This window comes from Trichomycterus rosablanca, chromosome 11 (assembly GCF_030014385.1).
Source record: "Trichomycterus rosablanca isolate fTriRos1 chromosome 11, fTriRos1.hap1, whole genome shotgun sequence".
In the NCBI taxonomy this organism is placed as follows: domain Eukaryota; kingdom Metazoa; phylum Chordata; class Actinopteri; order Siluriformes; family Trichomycteridae; genus Trichomycterus; species Trichomycterus rosablanca.
In genome coordinates, this window is record NC_085998.1 from 30,062,385 (window position 1) to 30,088,141 (window position 25,757).

Genomic DNA, 25,757 nt, shown 5'->3' on the forward strand with positions numbered 1-25,757 from the left:
ATATATTTATTCATCTCTTTTATTTCATAATTCAGTTTCTTGGATGATGATGGAAGACACGACTGAACTAAACGGCAGGAAGTGTAATATATTCTGTAAGTAATTGTGGATAATGCAGTGGACCGTGGTCATAGACAGGCATTCTTGTTTTGATCATTTGTCTCTAGTTTTAGGGGGGTGAAGACCCCATAGACTGATGGCAAGAAGTTCTTGCAAGGGAGAAGTTGTCATCATGTCTCTTACCAGCAGTCAAACACTGACTGTTCCTAAGCATCTTATTCAGCACCAACAGGACTGATCACTCACAGGTGAATAGTCACAGCTAAATCTGAGCGTTCACTTGTTCAATTGGACATAGTAATAAAGACCATAGTAATTAAGCATGGCTTCATAGTAAATTGTTAATATTTAAATTGTTAATAGATCTAATTGTATAAAGACTATAACGAAAACATTTTTTGGGATTTTTAGATGACTATAATATTGTAGAAACTATATTTCTATTATTTTAAAACATAGATGAGTCATTCCATGACAAGAGTGCCATTTCTACTCGGTTCCTGCCAGGCTGGGCGCCCACATGATAGGATAGGAGTCAGATAGGGACCTCAGAACTGATGCAATTACGACCTCTGCTGGCTGAGTGATGGCGCCAGCACAGAGTAGAGGAATAATGCATTGATCAGGGTCTGTCTCTCCATACACAAAGCTGATCCGCATATGAACTCGCTACATGCAGGTGAAAATATGCAGTCAGCTACTGCATATGTGTCGGATGGGGCGTGTGTCAGTCTCGTTCCCCTCAATCAGGGTGTGGGTTGGCATCAGTGGAGAGGAAGCGTAGTGCAATTGGGTAGTTGGATGCGCTAAAAAATCAAGAGAAAAAGGGGAGAAAATACGTAAACAAAAATAAAAAATAGTGCCATTTCTAATTAAAACATGAAAATAATCTGTTGGTAAGTATTTCATTATTTTAATTACTTTATCAGTATTCAAAAACGTTATTGTGACAATGGTACGTATATTTAAACAGTCATAAAATTCCATCTATTATGTATACCGTTATGCATCTCCAATAACCACTTTATCACTGGGAGCAGGGCAGGAATACACCCTCAACCGGGCACTGTTCCATCGCAGAGTCAACAGGGAGTTACAGATTTACTCACTTCCTCATACCTAGAGGGGAATTTTATAGCAGCCAGTTTATCTACTGGCATGTATAAAGCAGAGTACATAGGAAAAACCTACACATAGATGAGGCATTGTGCCTTATCTATGGTTTTACTATATGAAGGGTTTTTGGGACAGTGGTAGCCTAGTAGGTAGTGCTTTAAGCTATCAAACGAATGGTTGTGGTTTCCGATCCCAGCCAATGTGTAGCCTCTGTTGGGCCCGTGAGAAAGACCCTTAACCCTCTCAGCTCCACAAAGTGTCCACTGATAAAAGAGTGGAGGATGAGTAACTCATCGTGTGCATGGAAAACAAAAAATAGCTCTAGTCTATTAATAAAATCGCAACAACACTGCTGCGCTCATATCAGAACTCAATATCTGAACATTATATGTCACTATAATGTTTGGAAGCTGGGGTCAGAGCGCAGGGTCAGCCATTGTGCAGCTTCCAAACAAGCTGGGATACATGAAAAAAGAATTTCACTGTAGTGTACATGTGTATATGTATATATGACAAATAAAGGCATTCTTCATTGTACTGAAAAACATTTGTCATGCTCATATGTAAATGTGTTTCACCACTATAAATACTGTATAACATAGTAATGACATGGTAGTGTGTTCCGGTAAGAGCGCAGCAGTGTTACAGTTGGGATTTTACTACTGGACTAGAGCTATTTTCTGTTTACCGTGCTCAATATGAGTTAATCGTCCTCCACTCTTTTATCAGTGAACGGACGGACGGACAGACAGACAGATGGATAGACAGACAGAAAGATCAGTTGATAGATAGATAGATAGATAGATAGATAGATAGATAGATAGATAGATAGATAGATAGATAGATAGATAGATAGATAGATAGATAGATAGATAGATAGCCTAAGGAGGCCTTTAGAAAGATTTGTTGTGCAATAATGATAACATTATTGCACAACAAATCTTTCTAAAGGCCTCCTTATAGCTGTCTGTCTGCCTGTCTGTCCGTCTATCTATGTATAAAATACATAAATACATAAATTTATAAAATACAGTACAGTATTTTAGTAGTATTTCAGAAGAGCTAATCTAGTCATCAATAAGCTACGTGACTCAGCAAATATGTTTTGGTTGTGATTCATCTTCACTTGGTAAAGGAAGTATTTTTAGAGAGGGTATTTTTTATTTGGGTTGCTTATGTGTGTGTGTGTGTGTGTATGTATGTATGTATATAAAAGAATACAGAGGACTTACAGATGACACAGAAGTGTTAAATGTTAACAGAGGGCAGAATCTCTATCTTAATAACTGTTTCTATGTAAAATTCTCCACACCATCACAAGTTTACATATAAAACCACACACAAATATGTCTCTTTATAGTCTGAGATATGAAAATCATGTTCACTTGGGTTTATACCTCTTATTTAAAAAGATTATACAGTAGAAAAGATGGAGAAATGGCACTCATCAGTGGAATGACTCAAATGTGTTCTACGGGTCTTAAATATAGAGTATAAATAGAGAACAGATTGAAATACTGTACAATATCACTGTCTGTATCAACCTGTTTCATTAAAAAACACATTTATGATGGTTATATTTCTAGTTAGCGGGTGTGATGTGAACATGTAATTAAGTCACTTAATGTTAAAGTTTCTTTGTCATTTTGGTAAACATCTAATCTTTTTTATTCTTAAAATACCAGTTGCTGAATATTTTTTGTATTTATGGTGTATTTATTTGTAACTTATTTAAGCAAGTGGTAGTTTTGTTCTGCCAACTAGTGTAAAGTTCAAACATAAAAATCTAGCATGAGCAATTGATCATACAAAGTACTGCTTAGTTATTTTCATGTGATTGTACCATTTCCACACAACCAGTATTTATAACTTTACATAATCACACATTTGTGGCTAAGTAGATGTGTTACTCAGAGGCACGATGGCCTACATATCCTACAGCATACGTTACCTACGTTTGGAGACGTTTATTAAACCTGGTTTCATCTGGAGTTTAAGTTGAAACATTCTGCTTGGCTCTTTTGTTTTGTGCAATGCTCTATCTAAATGTATCAGCATCCTTCTCATTAAAGCAATAACATGCAGACAATCACACAGGGACACCAGCGCAGTCTCTCCGTTCACACACAGCAGGGTGGTGTGCTTCACATTAAGCCTCTTTGTATTGATTTGATCTGTGTGCCATTTCATTCGAAATAAAGCTAGCTGTAAACAGTTTTGACATTAACCCTAAAAACCTTAGCATGCTGCCTATTTGTGAATATTTTGTTTAACCGGTTCATTATTGTAAACGAGCTACTTCTTCTTTCAGGCATGCCTGAAGCACTTCTGCATTCTGTTGTGATGAGGGATAGGACTGCTGAGTGTTAGGGAACCTAAATAAAGCTGTCTGAAGTAAGTGATTATTAGGACTGTAACAGTTCTGACTGTTATCATAGTAACCGCAGAGTAATGATCATGCTACACAATCTGGCCACCAGTATGTGGACACCTGACCATCAGCTCTTTGGACATTCCATTAGCCTCCACTCCCCCCCCCCCCCCCCCCATTTTCCTTCCAATCTAGTCATATCCAATTACCCGATTGCATTGTGCTTCCCCTTTACTGCTGATGAGCTCCACTCCTGTCTGAGTAGAGCTGTGACTAACACACGTGTGCAGTAGCCGACAGCGTCTTGTTCACTTGCGAGTTCATATGTGGATCAGCTTTGTGTAAGAAAGACACACCCTGATCCTATTATCCATCAACTCTGTGCAGGTGCCATCAATCAGCCAGCAGAGGTCGTAATTGCATCGGTTATGAGGAATCCCCTCCGGCATCCTCTCTGCGAACAAGCCAATCATTGTTTGTGTAGGCGCCCAGCCAGCCGGTAGTGGAGCTGAGATTTGAACCGACGAGTTTAGCCTCCACTTTTTCTCAAGATGGGTGGCTCTGTGGCATGGTGGGTATCACTGTCACCCTACAGCAAAAAGGTCCTAGGTTCGATTCCCAGATGGAGAGGTCTGGGTCCTTTCTTTGTGGAGTCTGCATGTTCTCCCTGTGCCTATGTGGGGTTCCTCCAGAAGTTCCAAGTTCCTCTCAGTCCAAAGACATGCAGTCAGGTGGACTGAAGCTACTAAAATTGCCCTGTGATGGACTGGTAACCTGTCTGGGGTGTTTCCTACCTTTCGCCCAGTGCATCAGATCCACCACGACCCTAAATCAGAAAGCAGTGGTAAAATAGACAATGAATGAATGAATTCTGGAGTTTCTGTCAGTATTTGTACCCATTTTGTCATTTCTTATTTTGTTTTTATGCATTTTCTTCCCATTTTTCTCCCGATTTAGCGCAGTCAATTTGTCTTCCGCTGCTAAGGGAAACCCAGTTGCACTGCCCACGCCTCTTCTGACCTGTGCACAGCACTACTCTTCTCGCCCCTGCATTCTCCACAGCCATCTCTTCTGCCAATCAGGGTCCTTACACAGCATATGAAGATCCCACCCACACATAGTCCGGTCATCCCGCCCTAGCAGATACAGTGGCCAATTAGTATCTGCTGCAGGCACTGCCAGATGGCGCCCAGCCGACCGGTGGCAAACGCATCAGAATCAGAATAGAGGGTTTCAGAATCTCGGCGCTGGTGTGTTAGCGAAATATCCTGCTGTGCCACCTGGGCGCTTCAAATATCTTTTATTGCCCCCAAAAATACAAATGATAGCAGGTCAGAGGTGTCCATATACTTTTGGCCTTACAAAGAGTCTTAGCAGAGAGTCTGCACAAATACCATTTTCCCCTATTTCATTTCACTTCAGTAACCGCTTCTTCTGATCAAGGTTGTGGTGTGCCCAGTGTCAAGAGGCTAAACCTCTAAAACGTCTAAAAATGTAAGTACTCAGAGGTACCCAATGCCTGACAGATAGTGACTGCAGATGAGAACTGAACAAGGGTCCCAGGCTCCATGCTGCACTGTTATGCTACTCCGAATTTATTGTGATATATAAAAAATATTAACATTATTTAACTGTTGTTGGTGACTCGTATCTGTCTGTTTATCTTCTACATGAGTATAAAATGCAGTGGCACATAGTGGGCTGCATGACGTTTCTAGGCACTGTCTGTGAGGACTGTGGTTTGGGTTTCCATCAGGTACAACCTTTTTCTTTCACCTCCACTCAGTGTTGTAGAGCTTTACGTCAAATGTTAAAATAGATCTAATTAGCCAAAATCTAATTGCATCAGATTTAAAATGATTAAGAAGTTAATTAATTAATTAGCCACAATAAAATGTTCAATAAACAGTCAAGATGGGGGTGGGGTGGCTTCACAAAAGATCCTCTTTAACACAAAGACAGATGGAAAGAAAAAATCTCCAAAGATGACAGTTGGAGATTTGTAACAGATGGAAGCATTTTGCTGTCATCAGATCTGGATTTCTGCAATCAGACACCACCTCCATGCCAACAAACTATCTAACAGGCATGCTGGTGGAAAGCCTTGATTTTAGATAACCACACAGATACCAGGTACCACCCTCCTAATATTGTGTTGGTTCCCCTTTTGCTGCCAAAACAGCCCTGACCCATCGAGGTATGGACTCCACTAGACCCCTGAAGGTGCGCTGTGGTATCTGGCACCAAGATGTCAGCAGCAGATCCTTTGAATCCTGTAAGTTGTGAGGTTGGGCCTCAATGGATCTGACTTGTTTGTCCAGCACATCCCACAGATGCTCGCTTGGCTTGAGATCTGGGGAATTTGGAGGCCAAGTCAACACCTCAAACTGGTTGTTGTGCTCCTCAAACCATTCCTGAACCATTTTTGCTTTGTGGCAGGGCGCATTGTCCTGCTGAAAGAGGCCACAGCCATCAGGGAATACCGTTTCCATGAAAGGGTGAACATGGTCTGAAACAATGCTTAGGTAGGTGGTATGTGTCAAAGTAACACCCACATGGGTGGCAGGACCCAAGGTTTCCCAGCAGAACACTGCCCAAAGCATCACACTGTTTGCCTTCTTCCCATAGTGCATCCTGGTGCCATGTGTTTCCCAGGTAAGCGACGCACACGCACCCGTCCATCCACGTGATGTAAAAGAAAATGTAATTCATCAGACCAGGCCACCTTATTTCATTGCTTTGTGGTTCAGTTCCGATGCTCACGTGCCCATTTGTTGGCGCATTCGGCAATGGACAGGCATCAGTATGGGCACCCTGACCGGTCTGCGGCTATGCAGCCCCATACGCAACAAACTGTGATGCACTGTGTATTCTGACACCTTTCTATCAGAACCAGCATTAACTTCTTCAGCAATTTGAGCTACAGTAGCTCGTCTGTTGGATCGGACCACATGGGCCAGCCTTCGCTCCCCACGTGAATCAATGAGCCTTGGCCGCCCATGACCCTGTGGTTTACCACTGTTCCTTTCTCTGACCTTTTTTAAATAGATACTGACCATTGCAGACCGGGAACACCCCACAAGAGCTGCAGTTTTGGAGATGCTCTGACCCAGTCGTCTAGCCATCACAATGTGGCCCTTGTCAAACTCGCTCAAGTCCTTACGCTCACCCATTTTTCTTGCGTCTAACACATCAAATTTGAGGATAAAATGTTCACTTGCTGCCTAATATATCCCACCTACTAACAGGTGCCATGATGAAGAGATAATCAGTGTTATTCACTTCACCTGTCAGTGCTCATAATGTTATGCCTGGTCGGTGTATGCTCTTTCTCAGACATGATCAATTACTACACCTCCCACTCCCACCGTTACCAACGAAAATGGAAAAGTGTGGAAACCTTTTGAAGATCACACACACAAGAATAATGTGTTAAAAAAAAGGACACAGGAATACAAATCAGAATAATTTCAACATGACTTATTTTATTTTGCACTTGAAATTGGAATTACAGTGGACAGAGAAATAGTATAATCATAAAAAAAAAATCACAGTACAGCACAGACAAACCTTGAGGCAATACGTGAAGAATAACTGACAGTCAGAACAATACTATCTAAAACTAACTACAACATACCAGCTATGTGCAATGCTCAGGCTGGGCACTGCTGTGCCATCTGTACCCATACATCATTGGCACTGCCCTCTACCAGTCGGTCACACAATTAGAATTAGGGTCCTGAAGGCCAGTATGGAGTAAGGCCTAACACCATATAGTGGCATAATGCATAGAGAGACTTGGCGCCCAATTTAACAGGCATATGATGCGGCATTTTGTGTATATACTGCTTTACAAAGCCATGTTGGGATGTTTTAACATGCAAGTCGGTGGTCTCACCTAGACGCTTCTCAATATTCTAAGAGCAATTACAGGCTGCTTATCCATCCTTACCCTGAGGGTCACTACATAGTGTCTAAATTCAGGAAAACGTTCACTTCACAGTCACAGATATTTTTTAGAAGCATTGGTAGAGTAGCAGATATGCTACAGCATGAGCCTCCGATCATATCCACAAAGGGGCGGTGTGACTGCAGCATCATCCTGGAACCAGGCAGGAGCTTCAATTATATAACAGCTCAGCATAGTCTGAAGACCAAGACCAACTGAGTGAACAAATAAAATCAGGCGGATTTCATGCTAGGCTGCAGCACACAATCCCATTGTGGACAAGATATACCTGGTGTACAGCACATCTGTGGTCATTTGGTTTACCATGCATTACACTTCCAATCCTCACCACCAGAATGCACAAAATTCCATCTTCTGCTATTTTCCAGCTTTTTTTTCTAAATCAGGAATGCCTAATTTAACAATCACAAGATTATACTGGGCTACAATACATTTTACATTCTTAGGTTATATTTGATCGTTTGTCCGACATATTCCTAAATTCAAGAGTCTTACATAGTAGGCACAGTAATAAGCTAATTAATCAGTTGTCTACTATAGAATAAATAGTTTTCTAAGGACTAAAGAAGTAAACTGTAGTGTGGGTTAGCTGTGCAAAGAAATAGTGTCTGGTGCAAAAACACTAAAGCTCTAGTCTACAAACAGGTACGTGCTGGTGGCATAGTCAGCTATGCAGTACTCGCTCCACAAGAACATTTTCAGCATCTGTTAGAAAACGCTGTCTAGTAGATATAACTTGCGAACATCCCGACACTTCTATACATTCCTGATGTAGTAACTAAGCTAACTCTGCAAGCAAGTGGTGCAAAGCATTACTGACATGATGGTGATAAGTGATAGTGATATTAAAACCAAAAGGGGAACATTTCTATCTGAAAAGGAACCATTATGATACTAAGTTTAGAATATTTTCGACTACTGATGATATCAGGTATTCACATTTAAACAGTGGGTAATTATCTAGCTGACGTTCTAGAATATGGAAGTTGCAGTTTTAACCAATATGTATTTTTGGGGCCAATTCCTTAAGGATGAATTTTCCACAGACACCCTAATTATTTGTTCTTTATATGACTACAGATTTGAATAATTCATTTACACAAGTCGTCAGCAAGACCCTTAACCCTCAGCTGCTCTAATTGTATTCAGTCATAATTGTAAGAGGCTTTGGATAAAAGCGTGTGCTAAATGCCACAAATGTAAATCTAAATGTGTATTGAGTTGTAAATGATGTGGATGAATCACGAGTCATTGTGCCTGTTGACAGCATAGAATATATGAGCTGATTGGGTTGATCCATATCAAGCTAGCATTTTAGATTTAGATCTGGAACTAAACCTGACATTAGACTGGGGCTGAAAGGGTATTTTTCCCTTTATATGCATTGTTCTTGTTAAAACTGCAGCCTTACACTTGATGAATTTGTGACGGTCATGGTCATAGCCTTCCTTATTTATATAATAGTGTTTCAGATTGCTCTAAAATGTGTGTACCCTGGCAACAAATTAAACCTTGTTTGATCTTTTTACAGATTGACATAGAATTATGGCATTAATCACTGTTTAATAGATTGGCAATGTGAATAACAGATCACATCAGAGCATCGGGAACATCCAGAAGAGCAGCAGTAAAACTAAATGCCACTATTATAGTACTAGAAGATCATGTGATGAAGGCCTCACTGTGCAGAGCAGGGAGGGGAAAGCCCAGTGGGAGCGCATGCATGAAACCAGAGGCGTCCATGTGCCACATTTCACTGAGAAATGCACCAGAACCACTTCTCTAAAAGAAAAAGCACAGGAGAAAAAGAAGCAGAAGCAGCATGAGGTTCAGTGTGAGGAGCCATGCCTGTGATGTGTCACCACTATCACTACTGTAATACTGTAACCCCAAGGTACAGTCAAAATACAGGATATGCATGCTTTTAGGCCGGTATTCAAACCTACATGCAAAGTGAAGCATTTGTGTGCAGCCAAAGGAGAAAGTTTGGCAGTCTCTGGGATCTAATACTAGTCTAACATCTACTACAGTGATTATCCGACTCTCTAAAGCATACACTAACACCAACACACTCCAGGTCTCGGCCAGATCTAGTTATCTGCTTAAGACACGGACATGAACAAACCTCACACTGTTCGCGAATCGAATGATGTGTTAAAGACGTGTCTGTGACGATCAGCACAACTGATTATTAAAATTCTGCAATATAAAAGCCTACCATGGCAAAACATAAACAATCAAGCTTGGTCCAGAGTGCAGGTGGCAACCCTTTTGAGATGTGAGGTTTAGTAGCACGGCTTCTGTGCTCTATCCCGAGCATGCAGCTGCGCCTCTGAACCAAAGCAGTCTTTAAGAACGAGTTGGGGGAGGGAGGGAGGGAGGGGGGGGTAAAGAGAGGAAAAGAGGAAGGGAAGGGAAGGGTGGGGGCTTTTGCAGGTGGGCTTTGCAGGGAAATGAGGTCACGGAGAAGGGCTAGATGTTTTGACAACACTGCATTTTTGGCTTATTCTCAGTCGGCTGCACCTGGATGGACACCACGTTGTTGCTGGGCGAGATGTCGTTGTCCCGGCGGTCTGACATCTGCTTCTGGGACACGATGCGGTAGATTTCTGCAAGAGGAGACATGGGAACGTTGGTTTAGGTTGATATACTTGACCGTAAAACTATGGTGATTTGTTTAACATTGTAAAGTTGCTAGCACCGACGTGTGAATGAAAGTAACCCTGTGAAACAAAAGCTAAACTCAGGCCACCTTCACAGTAAAAACAAGTGATCAGACGTGGATGAACCTTCTGTTTAAATCTGTGTTCTAATCAGAAAAAATTGGGACAGATGGAAAAAGCAGAGTTTCTTACATTTAATTTGACTTTTATTTTATTGCAGACATTATGAATCCAAGATATTTCATCCTTTGTGTGGTCTACTTTTTTACTCACGAATATATATCCATTCCTGCATTTCAGTTAAGCAACACATTTCAAAAAAGTTGGGACAGGGGAAATTTAGGGCTAGTAATCATGATGACTGTAAGATCTCGATTTGAATTAGTCCAGATCTTCTAAGACAAAGACGAACAGGACCATCCAGACTGTAATCAGCAACAAGTTCAAAAGCCAGGGTATGTCATGGTATGGGGCTGTGTCAGTGCCCTTGGCAAAGGTCATTTACACTTCTGTGATGGCAGAATTAATGCAGAAAAGTACATCGAGATCTTAGAGCAACATGTGCTGCCTTCAAGACGTCATCTTTTCCAGGGACGTCCGTGCATTTTTCAACAAGACAATGCAGAACCACATGCTGCACACATTACAAAGGCATGGCTGAGGAAGAACAGGGTACGGGTACTGAACTGGCCTGCCTGCAGTCCTGACCTGTCCCCAATAGAGAGCAAACGACAACCCTGTACTATTGCACACTAAAATGTGAATGTAAAACTAAAACTAGAATGGGACAAAACATCGGAAACACTTCATTGCTTGGTCTCCATGGTGCCAAAATGTATTTTAAGAGTGGTGAAAAGGAATGGCGACATTACAAAGAGTAAAAATGTAAATGCTTTACTGTCCCAAATTTTTTGGTATGTGTTGCAGACCTGAAATGCATGAATGGGTGTATATAAACCAATAAAATGAAGTCAACACAAATGTAAAAACACTGCAGGTCCTTATGTGCACTTTCTATACTGTCCCAACTTACTCTGATTTGGGCTTGTATATAAGTACAGCAAGCATTATGTAAGTATCTCATTACGCACTAATGACATTGTATTTTTATCCATCCTTGCACACATAATGGTGGATTCATTAGATATTCAGACCCCTTGACGTTTTGACACTTTGTTTTCTTGTAGATTTGATTCTGAGTGGGTACACTTGCTATTACACCCATTAATCTACAGTTAATCACCCATAAGTTCAACATTTAAGTCTAATTGTTTTTAGACTTAAATCTCTTAACATACTCAGACCATTTGTTTAATATTTTAAGAGGCCTCATTAAACTTTATAACTTAGTAATTAGAAAAGGTGTCCGCATACTGTTAGCTATGTAGTGTACATATGTACACCGATCAGCCATAACATTAAAACCACCTCCTTGTTTCTACACTCACTGTCCATTTTATCAGCTCCACTTACCATATAGAAGCACTTTGTAGTTCTACAATTACTGACTGTAGTCCATCTGTTTCTCTACATACTTTTTAGCCTGCTTTCATGCTGTTCTTCAATGGTCAGGACACGCACAGGACCAGTACAGAGCAGGTATTATTTGGGTGGTGGATCATTCTCAGCACTGCAGTGACACTGACGGTGATGGTGGTGGTGTGTTAGTGTGTGTTGTGCTGGTATGAGTGGATCAGACACAGCAGCGCTGATGGAGGTTTTAAACACCTCACCGTCACTGCTGGACTAAGAATAGTCCACCAACCAAAAAAAATCCAGCCAACAGCGCCCCGTGGGCAGCGTCCTGTGACCACTGATGAAGGTCTAGAAAATGACCAACTCAAACAGCAGCAATAGATGAGCGATCGTCTCTGACTTTACATCAACAACACACACTAACACAACACCACCACCATGTCAGTGTCACTGCAGTGCTGAGAATGATCCACCACCTAAATAATACCTACTCTGTAGTGGTCCTGTGGGGGTCCTGACCATTGAAGAACAGCCTGAAAGGGGGCTAAAAATGTATATAGAGAAACAGATGGACTACAGTCAGTAATTGTAGAACTACAAAGTGCTTCTATATGGTAAGTGGAGCTGATAAAATGGACAATGTGTGTAGAAACAAGGAGGTGGTTTTAATGTTATGGCTGATCGGTGTACATAAAATCACACTTAAGCCATAAGCCTTGAATTTTTGAGCTTACTATGCAGAAAGCACCTAATGCTAAGCTGATAAACAGAGCTGCACATGAGGAAGGATCTTTTTTCATTACAGTCACGTCAAGCTAGAGGAACTCAGTGGACCCACCCCAACAAGGTCAGGTCACTGATTACCGATTCATAAGGATATGGCCTTCAGCCAAATTCCAATCAGTTACAATCTTTTCCCCGTAGCATGCACCCCCCCCACACACACACACTTCCTCAACCTTATCTGCATGTTCTCCAGCTCATCAACTCTAATTCTCTTTTTCTTTACTCTTCACTTTTAGCTAAAATGACTCAGCTTTAACTTGACACTACAGATAAGGAACCAAAAGAATGTGTGTTTTTCAGTTCCACTTACCAGTAAGGATGGTCTGAAAAGCAGTCTCAACGTTGGTAGAATCAAGAGCTGATGTCTCGAGGAAAGACAGCCCATTTTTCTCTGTAGGCACAAGATACATTCATTCAGTAAGTTAGCACCTTAAATCTTCAGTCATCTACCTCACACACACACACACACTGCTTTTAGACACTCATTTGTTCTTGCCTTATTACAATATGTCCTAAACAAGGTCATAATAGAAACAGATCCAAAGCATTAGCGGGAAGGCCCGACACGAAATGTCTCTCTGACCTGCGAATGCACGCGCCTCGTCGGTGGGTACAGCACGTAGGTGGCGAAGGTCGCTTTTGTTGCCAACCAGCATGATGACGATGTTGCTGTCTGCGTGGTCTCTGAGCTCTTTCAGCCAGCGCTCTACATTCTCATAGGTCAGGTGTTTGGCAATGTCGTACACCAAGAGAGCCCCCACAGCACCGCGGTAGTACCTTGAAACCAAAACAAAAATTCTAACTTACACCTGAAATCTTAATTTGAGTTCCGGTTGTATACATATGTAGTTTGTGGACATATTTTAGGTTAACTGGTGAAAGTACATACATGGCAAGAATCACAAAACACACAGAATGACACTGAAACAGCTTGTGTGTACTGTACGTTCTTAATAGAAGTTAGACTCAGTGTGTGGCCATGTAGCCAGCACGAGTAGGCTAGCAACCAGTTTCTATACAATACTTTCCAATGTTAAAATAATAATTATTATTATTATTACTATTATTATCTAGAGCAGATAGTAATATAAGATTTGTAATATATACACTGATCAGCCATAAAATTAAAACCACCTCCTTGTTTCTACACTCACTGTCCATTTAGATCTACAATTACTGACTGTGGTTCATCTGTTTCTCTGAATGCTTTGTTAGCCCCCTTTCAGGCTGTCCTTCAATGGTCAGGACCCCCACAGGACCACCACAGAGCAGGTATTATTTAGGTGGTGGATCATTCTCAGCACTGCAGTGACACTGACATGGTGGTGGTGTGTTAGTGTGTGTTGTGCTGGTATGAGTGGATAAGACACAATGTTGTTTTTAAACACCTCGCTGTCACTGCTGGACTGAGAATAGGGCTGCAACGATTAGTCGACATAATCGATAACGTCGACTATAACAATTTGTCGACGTGTAATTTCATTGTCGACTAGTCGTTATTGATGCAATGCACTAAAGGAACTGCAGGGAGCGCAGCATCGCTTATGAGGACAGAGAGGCAAAGATAGAGAGACCGAAACTTTCCAAAGTATTTCAGGAGCATTTCAGCCAAAACAAACCAAAGAAACGAGCTGAACGCAGACACTACAGAGCAGAGTTGTGGTTTCACGCCAGCAACACGGTGATGCATGAGCATCTGAAACGCGAGCACCCTTCAGCCGTGATGACCAGCGTTATCCAGGACAGGTAAGGTTTTACACCGCTTCATTCTTGTTCAATTTCATTCTTCTTCTAACCAATGTACTGTAGCTAATGTTTGTTAATGCTAGAGTACTTGTCGGAAAACTTCCTAAGAGATCGCTATTTTTTAGGTTTGATAGCTAAGCTTACGCATTAAGTGCAATAGTTAATCAGTGATTTATTAGGAGTAACGTTATATAACTTAACGTTATAGCCTAACGTTATTTTTTGCTCACGTCAATGAGAGCATTCATTCTAAATAATAAGCCTCCTCCACTTAATGATAGCTAGTTAGCTCAGCAGATAATTCAGTTAAGATATTTAACCTGTTATGGTTTAGTTGGCATAGCCAGTACACTATTTGTAATAAACTATGATATATAGCCTTCAGTTTGTGATAAATAATACAGCTTTCTCTTTTGCTCTTTCTATTAATAGCACTAAGCAATGGAGTGTGGATGAGAAGAGGTTCATGCTCCCCTCAGATGGTTGAGGTCTTCACAGACAGCATTCACATGTTTCTCAGCGACATGTTATAAATGTTTTTGATTTCCAGAGTGATAACTTCTGAAACATAACAGTTTCTAATGCTGTCCAAAGCTTTCTTATGTAATTGATTTTTTTTTTATTGTGATTGTGTATTAATGTTTCAAATATATTTAATTAAACTATCAAGCTTGAGTTTCATATTCATGTTTCATGGGTCATTATTTTAATTTGATATTGGAACTTAAATAACATAACAGGGTTTTATGTTAAGGCAGAGATGGAGGGTATGACATAAATAATCGCTGACTAGTCGACTAATCGAAAAAAATAATCGTCCGATTAGTCGACTATTAAAATAGTCGTTAGTTGCAGCCCTAACTGAGAATAGTCCATCAACCAAAAATATCCAGCCAACAGTGCCTCATGGGCAGCATCCAGCAGCAATAGATGAGCGACCATCTCTGACTTTACATCTACAAGGTTGCTACTACTAGGTAGGAGTGTCTAATAAAGTGGACAGGGAGTGGACACGGTATTTAAAAACTCCAGCACCATTGCTGTGTCTGATCCACTCATACCAGGACAACACACACTAACACACCAGCACCATGTGATTGTCTCTGCAGTGCTGATAATGATCCACCACCTGAATAATACCTGCTCTGCGGCTGTCCTGTGGGGGTCCTGACCATTGAAGAACAGGATAATACCGGCTAAAAAAAAATCTGGTAAGTGGAGCTGATAAAATGGACAGTGAGTGTAGAAACAAGGAGGTGGTTTTAATGTTCTGGGTGATTGGTGTGTATATATATGAATAAGATTTGTAATACATACATATACACATGTACAGTACAAATAAATTATTTTTCCACATATCCTAGCTTGTTTGGAAGCTGGGGTCAGAGCACAGGCTCAGCCATTGTACAGCGTCCGTGTAGCCAAGAGTGTTAAGGCTTAACAGTGGCATGGCAGAGCTGAGATTTAAACCCACAACCTTCTGATTTGTAGCCCACGGCTCTACCCACTAGGCTACCACGGTCATTAAAATTGTGATATACTCTATAAAGAAGTATAAAAACAAAACGTCTCTGATTTAACTCGTCTCATCTTTAATCTGACCCACTTCTTAGGAAACGCGTTTTAATTTTTAAACACAGTGTAACTTTAATAGCAATCACTGTAATTGTCCAAGTAAAATATTATTTTGTTACACTAAGCTTTTTTTATGTTGTGCAATGTGGAATAAGCAAGACATCATCAACAATGGAAAACAAGTCACTGACTGGTAAGTACCAAATATGGATAAGTATTTTAAAGCAGATCTGACCTTGACATAAGTATTTTATAAGACACACAGAAATACACCTGATAAGAGTTTCACCTTACTGTACTGTATAATGCTTAACTAGCAATGTCGTTTTGGTAAGCTGTGTGCGGAATAAAGTACTGAATATGTTTGTACTGTATTTTGTCCACACACAATGCTGCTTGATGATGAAAATAAATGAACTGGAAACAACAGGAAATTAATAGGAGACAACACAACTTTAATACCATGTTAAAGTCACTGTTGGCAGTTATAGATTCAAGACATTCACAATTTGGAAAAAACTATTAAATTTTTCTGCCATTAAGATTAAATCCCCCTTTAAAATGTGTTTTAAAGTTTGGAGTGAATTTGCAATAGACGTACGCTTAACTGGAAAACAAAATTGGTTAAATACTTGCTTTTTATGTAAACACACCTAAATCAGGGCCCAAAACAACACCTTAACCTTTTATCGGAAAATCACAAGTTCAAACTTGAGCCTGATTGTGCGGCTAATTATAGAAACATTGGAAAATAAGCCAACTAGTTTTATGCCTCTGGGATACCATTGCCAAAATCTGCAAAACTCTAACATTTCTATCTTTAAATGTTACATAAAGTTGAGGTCAAGAGTTGACATTGGGTCTTAGGATTTTATCAATTTTGGCTACTAATATTTTTCCAATGACTGAGCATCTAGTCTCTGCAAAATGCCAAAAGTTAATCTTTCTGAATAATAAATAGTAAGCGCTTCATCCTTCTCAGCATCAAGGAGGCGTGTATTTCTGTCTTCTGCCTAGTCCTGGACAGGGCAATAATCTGTCAAGGGCATAATCCAGTAAAACATTCATTTCCTAGAACTTGTGCATGACCTTATGCCAGTGACCAGCAGCCATGCTTGAACCCAGGTCTCCAGGACCCTCATGCTGTGTGACACCCACACTACTTGCTGGTTTCTTGGAATACTATGGTATGTGTGCTTGCAAGTGTGCTTGCTAAACCTGTGTGTGATTAAGACAGTATTTTCTTACGCTGAGGTGATGGCCCTGTAGCGCTCCTGTCCGGCTGTGTCCCAAATCTGAGCTTTCACAGTCTTGCCATCCACCTGGATGCTGCGTGTAGCAAACTCCACTCCAATGGTGCTTTTGCTCTCCAGGTTGAACTCGTTGCGGGTGAAACGAGACAGCAGGTTACTCTTCCCCACGCCGGAGTCTCCGATCAGAACCACTTCAAAACAAAACACAGGTTTTACATTTTCCATGGAGATCAACTAAGGCAAACTAAGTGTTTATATAGAATTCAACCAATTTTTGTTTGTTTCCTAATGCCATGTCAGTTGGTATGGCTAATATCATGTCCGAATAATAGGTTCCGCCTTTAAACAGTCAAAGTGGTAGGTCTATTTGTTTACTTGTGTGGATTTTTTCATATATGGTGATTTTAAGTTCAATTTATTGTAGCTAAGACAGTAGGGATGTAACGATACACTCTACCCACAATGCGATTCATGATACTGGGTTCACGATACGATTTTTTTCCTGATTTTTTAAACTGAAAATGAGGACAAACTATGACAAAGTTTCCTTTTATTATTTCTCTTTAAAAAATAAAATAAAATACTGTATTTGTGATTATCTTTTATTTATCTAAATAATGAATGTCCTTTTATTTCTGAGGTAGGTACAAACTATGCAAAACAATTTAGAATTAAGTCCAATTTAGCTGGAAAAACCCAGAATCTGGCAACCAGGAGTATAGCGCCAGTGACGTCAACCAGGCGAGGTGTATAGCGCCAGAGCCCTCTGCTGTTTATGGTGAATATCGATTCATTTTACATGTCAAATCGATTTGAATCGTTGAACTTTTGAATCGGTTATTAACCGTCTTGTAGTGCATCGTTACATCCCTATAAGATAGCGTTTTGTTTATGCCGTTTCGCTCACTTGGTCACCAAAAATGAAAAAATCTAATACTGAGGTGAACTGCAGATCATGCATGACTTTAACCAAAGCATATAGATGTGCTAAGAGCTACAATATTTGTTTGTAAGTAGGGGTGTTAATGATTAACTGATTAGTTGCTAACCAACAAATAGTCACTGTTCAGCTAATGCTGTATGTTAAAATGTCATTTAAACTTATCTCTCCATCACTTAAGTTTACAGAGAGATAACACTACTTCTGTAGTACACTACTTCTGGGTACAAACGTAAAGAGCGCTACAGTTCTATTAATAATTGAACTATTACACATTAAAATAACAAACTAAAGCTTTTTTTGTCAGAATTAAGTCTGACTGCATGTTAAACTCCCTGACATGCAATTAGAATTTTCTTCTGTACGTCAACCAAAAAGAGCTTCTCTATTATGGATAATAATATTATGGTAGTAACTTTATGATATTTAATTCCATTGATACTAGATTGTGTGGAAGAAGAACAAACTTGCTTCACTTGTAGCAGTGTTACAGCCTCTGTGATTCATCCACCTGACTTGTCTTTTGACATAACATATTCAATATGTAAGTAAGTCAATAAAACAAAACACTGTATCTTGGGGTTAAAACAGCAATTTGTACTGATTTGCTGGTGTAATGTAATTAAATACTAAGAAATACTAAGATAATAAGAAAAAATGTGAACCTCTTGAACTGCTGCGAGGTCCTAAATGTTAACAGCACACCTGGAGAACTATGTCACATAACTATTGAGGTACCTTTCTAAAGCTTGCCATTTCTATTTTATAATAAGCGCCCCACAGCATGATGCTGCCACCAAAATGCTTCACTGTAAGTAAATGGTGACACATAGTGCCTGTTTTTTCCCAGAAATATCCCTGCTGTTCTGCCCTGAGAGTTTAATTTTCATCTCATCAGACCAAAAAATTATTTTCCCGCCATGCTGCCAAAGCAACTGTCATATGTCATACAGGCTGCAGACATGGTTGCCCATTCGACTTGTCTGTTCAATCTTGACAGAGGACCTTTGGAGCTTGGTTGGAATGATCTCTGGGTCCTTTCTTACCTTGCTGACAAAGACACTTTTTTGGGTTATGACAGCAAAGTGTGTAAATACTTTCTAAATCCACTGTATATTATGGAATGAAAGATGTAAATCATTTTTTGTTTAAATAATGTAATTAAAATACACCTGCACAAAACTCATATTTGTGAAGTCACATGGAAATAAGATATCAAACAAACCTTTGATTCTAAAAATGATAAATATGCAAGTAATTGCACTTTTAATAAATACAAATAGATAAAAGCAAATAAACTACATTTTTATTTAAAAAAAAAAAACACAATTTAATTCAGTCAAAGCAGCCATGTGCATCTTATCACCTACACTTTGACGAGTGCAGTGCAGCCCAGCACTGTGTACGGAGAGACACACCCTGAGAGCACTCTTTTCTCATCTCTGTGCAGGCGCCATCAATCAGCCAGCCAGCTTAGTTCCGCCCATATCTGAACAACAGGCCAATCGTTGTTCATGTGGCCGCTCGGCCTAGCCGGCAGGCAGAGCTGAGATTCGATACGATATGTATTCGAGATCCCAGCTCTGGTTCCAGCGTGTTTTTACCGCTGCGCCACCTGAGCGGCCCGTCTCACACTCATTTAACGTTAATATAAAAACGACCCACAAAAAACTTGATAAAATCTAATCAAAATAACTCTGGCTATCAATATGTTAACGAGGGCTCTACAGCAATCCGATGCAAATCAATTCTATATTAAATAGGTAAATCAGGTAGGGTATGTAACAATGCACCACAAGACAGTTAATAAACGATTCAAATCAATTTGACATGTATAATGAGCTGATATTCACTTTAAACAGCAGAGGGCTCTGGCGCTATACACCTCGCCTGGTTGACAACACTGGCGCTATACGCCTGGTTGCCAAATTGGGCTTAATTCAAAATTGTTTTGCATAGTTTGTACCTACCTCAGAAATAAAAGGGCATTCATTATTTAGATAAATAAAAGATAAGCACAAATACAGTCTTTTATTTTATTTTTTTAAGATAAATAATAAAAGGAAACTTTGTCATAATTTGTCTTCAATTTCAGTTTAAACTAAATCGGGAAAAAATTGTATCGTGAATCGCATTGCATCGTGGGTAGAGTTTATCGTTACATCCCTACTATCAGGGCTACTAATTAGATAGGCTCTGATAATGCTTGTCAATAATGTTTACGTGTTTGTGGCTTAAGTTACTTTAGTATGAAAATTTACTCCAATTTTCAAGCCTTATCAAATTGCTTCAACGTTTTACCCTTTTCCTTATTCAGAAAGCTACGAGCTGTTAATTTTGGGTTGGAAATGTTAAAATCGTGGAATTTTAAGAGATATATGATGGAATGTTGCTTTAGGGTAAATATTAAAGCTGTAGAGATTCCTGTTAACACCTGTAGTGTTTCATTCAGTGAGACAGACGTGTTTGTTCGTTTATTAGGATTTTAACGTCATGTTTTACACTTTGGTTACATTCATGACAGGAACGGTAGTTACTCATTACACAAGGTTCATCTGTTCACAAGGTTATACCAAACACAGTCATGGACAATTTAGTGTCTCCAATTTACCTCACTTGCATGTCTTTGGACTGTGGGAGGAAATCGGAGCACCCGGAGGAAACCCACGCAGACACGGGGAGAACATGCGAACCACACACAGAAAGGACCCGGACCGCCCCACATGGGGATTAAACCCAGGAACGTCTTGCTGTGAGGCGACAGTGCTACCCACTTAGCCACCGTGCTGCCCTAGACAGACGTGTAATCCTAGATTTTAATCCTAGAAAGGATTAAAATGCAGTTAAGACTTGACTCTGGAGATTAAGACCATTAGTTCAGTTAGACCTCACACTTGAAAATGTCCAGAACTATTAACTGTCACACACTTGACTCCAATTGCTTGGTTTTTTTTCTTTTCACTAGTTATAAATTTAAGTTGAAATGAATTTGGTGTGTGTATGGTTTGTGTAAATCCTATTCTTTTACATTATTCTCCAAGCCACCCAGGGGGGATGGGTCCCTGCTAAGTCTGATTCCTCTCGGGGTTTCTTCCTGTAATTTTTAGGGAGTTTTTCCTTGCCACTTTCGCCCTGGCTTACTCAACAGGGGGGTTTTTGGTCTGTTTGTCTTCAATTTTGTGAAGTTGCTTTGAGACCATGTCAACTGTAAAAAGCGCTATACAGATCAATTGTATAGAACTGTACGGAATACAGTGACCTGACTTAGCTCGCTCCTTTATAAAACAGCTGGCTGACATTTTAGCGCACGGTCAGTCAGCAAAGCTTCAAGTTTTAGTTTTAGTGTTTTTAAATTGAACATAAAAATGGGGCCTATTTCCGCGTTTTAGCTCGCCTTGCTACACAACTGTGTTCAATCAACACAGGCAGCTAAATTTAGCTTTTCTTTCACCAAATCATGGAAGGTGTGGTGCTGTCTGCAATGGCTGCCTTTAACTATGTAGTATGCACACTACCTACTACATGGTCTGTCAAAACGGTACTGATTTTAGTACTACTTTGACATACTATTAAGTATGCAGTATACAATTTGGGACGCAGCCCCAAAACAACAAATGAACCTCAATGCGCCCTTAGAGATAGTATTTAATGAATGCACTTATACAGTACAGCTTATATTATGTTCTTTATTAATTTAATAATTTAAGGTCTTGTGAGAGGTAAAAAAAGAACATATTTTTATCGCTGGCTTGCTTGCTAATGTTGGCCTGTTCGCTAGCTTAAGCAAGGACTGCTAGCAGGCTTAGATATTGCCTACACTTGATACTTCAAGTATAAATATAAGTGTAAGTGCTGCGGTTCATACATTAGTAAACAGTACAATAAATAACAGCGTGTCATTTAAAACAAAATATTTAGTAAACTACTGTGCGGTTTGGGACGCAGCCCAGATGCTTCCTTGCTAACAAGGTTGGTACCGTTTAAAATATCAAGAGCGCAACTAGCGATAGCAACTTTAAATGTCATTTACCTTTAAACAAGTAGTCATATTCATCGTCTCTCGTTCCCATCTTGATCAGAACAAAACAACTGGAGAGTGATGGAGAAACACTCGGCGATCAGATTTCGACACAACTGACTCGATCCTCCCCGCTGCTGCACTGCAGTCAGACTGTGTGTAATTCAGTAGCCATGCTAATCATTTAGCAAAGAGCTTCATTCAAGGCTTCAAAACAATCAGGAAACCTTCAAAATAAAAGTCCTGATTCGGAACAGTAAAACCGAATTTTTTATCATTTCCACTTACCATATAGAAGCACAGTTCTACAATTACTGACTGTAGTCCATCTGTTTCTCTGCATGCTTTGTTAGCCCCCTTTCATGCTGTTCTTCAATGGTCAGGACCCCCACAGGACCACCACAGAGCAGGTATTATTTAGGTGGTGGATGACACTGACATGGTGGTGGTGTATTAGTGTGTGTTGTGCTGGTATGAGTGGACACCTCACTGTCCCTGCTGGACTGAGAATAGTCCACCAACCAAATATATCCAGCCAACAGCACCATGTGGGCAGCGTCCTGTGACCACTGATGAAGGTCTAGAAGATGACCAACTCAAACAGCAGCAATAGATGAGCGATCGTCTCCGACTTTATATCTACAAGGTGGACCAACTAGGTAGAAGTGTCTAACAGAGTGGACAGTGGGTGGACACGGTATTTAAAAACTCCAGCAGCGCAGCTGTGTCTGATTCACTCGTACCAGCACAACACACACTAACACACCAGCACCATGTCAGTGTCACTGCAGTGCTGAGAATGATCCACTACCTAAATTATACCTGCTCTGTGGTAGTCCTGTGGGGGGTCCTGACCATTGAAGAACAGGGTGAAAACAGGCTAAAAAGTAATTGTAGAACTACAAAGTGCTTCTACAGTAGACCCTAGAGTTATGAACGGTTTACCATATGAACATTTTGGGTTACAAATGATCTTTTTCAACTTAACGTACGAACAAATATCGGATTACGAACCGAAATTCGCGAAACACGTTGAAATCGGGGACACGTATTCCCACATAATAGCTACAGTAGAAAAATTGGGTGAAATGTTAATATGAGTTCAAGAGAGGCAACCAATGTTCCACCAGGACTGGGGTGCACAGAACACAAGTGCAAACATACACACTGCAGATTAAAAAAAAACAGTACAAGTAATGCGATAACTACAATAAATACAAGATACGGTCTAACCTAAATAGCAAAGGGACAGGACCAAAGACAAGAGTGATTTCATGGCAATGTTATTTTTTGAGAGTGGTCTCTTTTAACAGGATAATGCGCCCTACCACACTGTAAAGAATTTAAGGTGTTGATTTGGCCTATAAACTCATTCATTCATTCATTCATTTATTGTCACCGTCAACATTGTCAGCCAACATTACAGTGAAAATCAGTGTAGCGGCTCATCATGGCAGCAAAGTTACCCCAGCTGTCACAGAGCTGCTCCACAGACAGGCTTAGAAGGTCTTTCACCTTAAGAGCCATTGAGGGGGGGGCGCTAACGTAGCCATGTGTGTATGCATGTGCATATGTATATATATACTGTATATACTGTATATATATATATATATATATATGTGTGTGTGTATGTATACGTGTTTATATGTGTATGTACAGTGTATCACAAAAGTGAGTACACCCCTCACATTTCTGCAAATATTTCATTATATCTTTTCATGGGACAACACTATAGACATGAAACTTGGATATAACTTAGAGTAGTCAGTGTACAGCTTGTATAGCAGTGTAGATTTACTGTCTTCTGAAAATAACTCAACACACAGCCATTAATGTCTAAATAGCTGGCAACATAAGTGAGTACACCCCACAGTGAACATGTCCAAATTGTGCCCAAATGTGTCGTTGTCCCTCCCTGGTGTCATGTGTCAAGGTCCCAGGTGTAAATGGAGAGCAGGGCTGTTAAATTTGGTGTTTTGGGTACAATTCTCTCATACTGGCCACTGGATATTCAACATGGCACCTCATGGCAAAGAACTCTCTGAGGATGTGAGAAATAGAATTGTTGCTCTCCACAAAGATGGCCTGGGCTATAAGAAGATTGCTAACACCCTGAAACTGAGCTACAGCATGGTGGCCAAGGTCATACAGCGGTTTTCCAGGACAGGTTCCACTCGGAACAGGCTTCGCCAGGGTCGACCAAAGAAGTTGAGTCCACGTGTTCGGCGTCATATCCAGAGGTTGGCTTTAAAAAATAGACACATGAGTGCTACCAGCATTGCTGCAGAGGTTGAAGACGTGGGAGGTCAGCCTGTCAGTGCTCAGACCATACGCCGCACACTGCATCAACTCGGTCTGCATGGTTGTCATCCCAGAAGGAAGCTGACGCACAAGAAAGCCCGCAAACAGTTTGCTGAAGACAAGCAGTCCAAGAACATGGATTACTGGAATGCCCTGTGGTCTGACGAGACCAAGATAAACTTGTTTGGCTCAGATGGTGTCCAGCATGTGTGGCAGCGCCCTGGTGAGCAGTACCAAGACAACTGTATCTTGCCTACAGTCAAGCATGGTGGTGGTAGCATCATGGTCTTGGGCTGCATGAGTGTTGCTGGCACTGGGGAGCTGCAGTTCATTGAGGGAAACATGAATTCCAACATGTACTGTGACATTCTGAAACAGAGCATGATCCCCTCCCTTCGAAAACTGGGCCTCACGGCAGTTTTCCAACAGGATAACGACCCCAAACACACCTCCAAGATGACAACTGCCTTGCTGAGGAAGCTGAAGGTAAAGGTGATGGACTAAACCCAATTAAGCACCTGTGGCGCATCCTCAAGTGGAAGGTGGAGGAGTTCAAGGTGTCTAACATCCACCAGCTCCGTGATGTCATCATGGAGGAGTGGAAGAGGATTCCAGTAGCAACCTGTGCAGCTCTGGTGAATTCCATGCCCAGGAGGGTTAAGGCAGTGCTGGATAATAATGGTGGTCACACAAAATATTGACACTTTGGGCACAATTTGGACATGTTCACTGTGGGGTGTACTCACTTATGTTGCCAGCCATTTAGACATTAATGGCTGTGTGTTGAGTTATTTTCAGAAGACAGTAAATCTACACTGCTATACAAGTTGTACACTGACTACTCTAACTTATATCCAAGTTTCATGTCTATAGTGTTGTCCCATGAAAAGATATAATGAAATATTTGCAGAAATGTGAGGGGTGTACTCACTTTTGTGATACACTGTATATATATGGCTATATTGGCCTCATTGTGCAATATTGTCACATGTCACTTTTCTATTTAATAATTTAATTACTATTCAATATAACTTTATACTGAAACTATACCTCATTCATAGTCATTACAGTTACCAGTTATCCATTTTATGTAAAGTACAAGAACTACTCAGTTCTATTTTTGTACTGTACTGTTAATTATTTGTTGTATAATGCTACTGGGGCTTTAATTTCCTTCGGGATCAATAAAGTATCTATCTATCTATCTATCTATCTATCTATCTATCTATCTATCTATCTATCTATCTATCTATCTATCTATCATCTATCTATCTATCTATCATCTATCTATCTATCTATCTATCTATCTATCTATCTATCTATCTATCTATCTATCTATCTATCTATCTATCTACCTATCATCTATCTATCTATCTATCTATCTATCTATCTATCTATCTATCTATCTATCTATCTATCTACCTATCATCTATCTATCTATCTATCTATCTATCTATCTATCTATCTACCTATCTATCTATC

General features: G+C 40.3%; 1 protein-coding gene and 1 long non-coding RNA gene across 3 annotated transcripts; one reads left to right on the top strand and one right to left on the bottom strand.

Moving 5' to 3' along the window:
• Positions 1-50: 50 nt before the first annotated feature.
• Positions 51-5,145, top strand: LOC134323520 (uncharacterized). Of its 2 annotated transcripts, none has more exons than XR_010014057.1 (4): positions 51-95; positions 168-308; positions 3,488-3,570; positions 4,505-5,145. It is a non-coding gene; the product is annotated as an uncharacterized LOC134323520 (long non-coding RNA). The 2 variants fall into 2 exon arrangements; XR_010014058.1 differs by having other exon boundaries at positions 4,970-5,145.
• Positions 5,146-7,012: 1,867 nt separating this feature from the next.
• Positions 7,013-22,151, bottom strand: rab11a (RAB11a, member RAS oncogene family). Its single transcript, XM_063004151.1, has 6 exons — positions 21,987-22,151; positions 17,012-17,207; positions 13,026-13,219; positions 12,753-12,833; positions 10,041-10,126; positions 7,013-9,299 (listed from the first exon to the last, which is right to left on the bottom strand). The coding sequence occupies exons 1-6, from the start codon at positions 22,024-22,026 to the stop codon at positions 9,180-9,182; spliced, it is 717 nt and encodes a 238-aa protein (XP_062860221.1). The 5' UTR covers positions 22,027-22,151; the 3' UTR covers positions 7,013-9,179.
• Between the last annotated feature and the right edge of the window lie 3,606 nt (positions 22,152-25,757).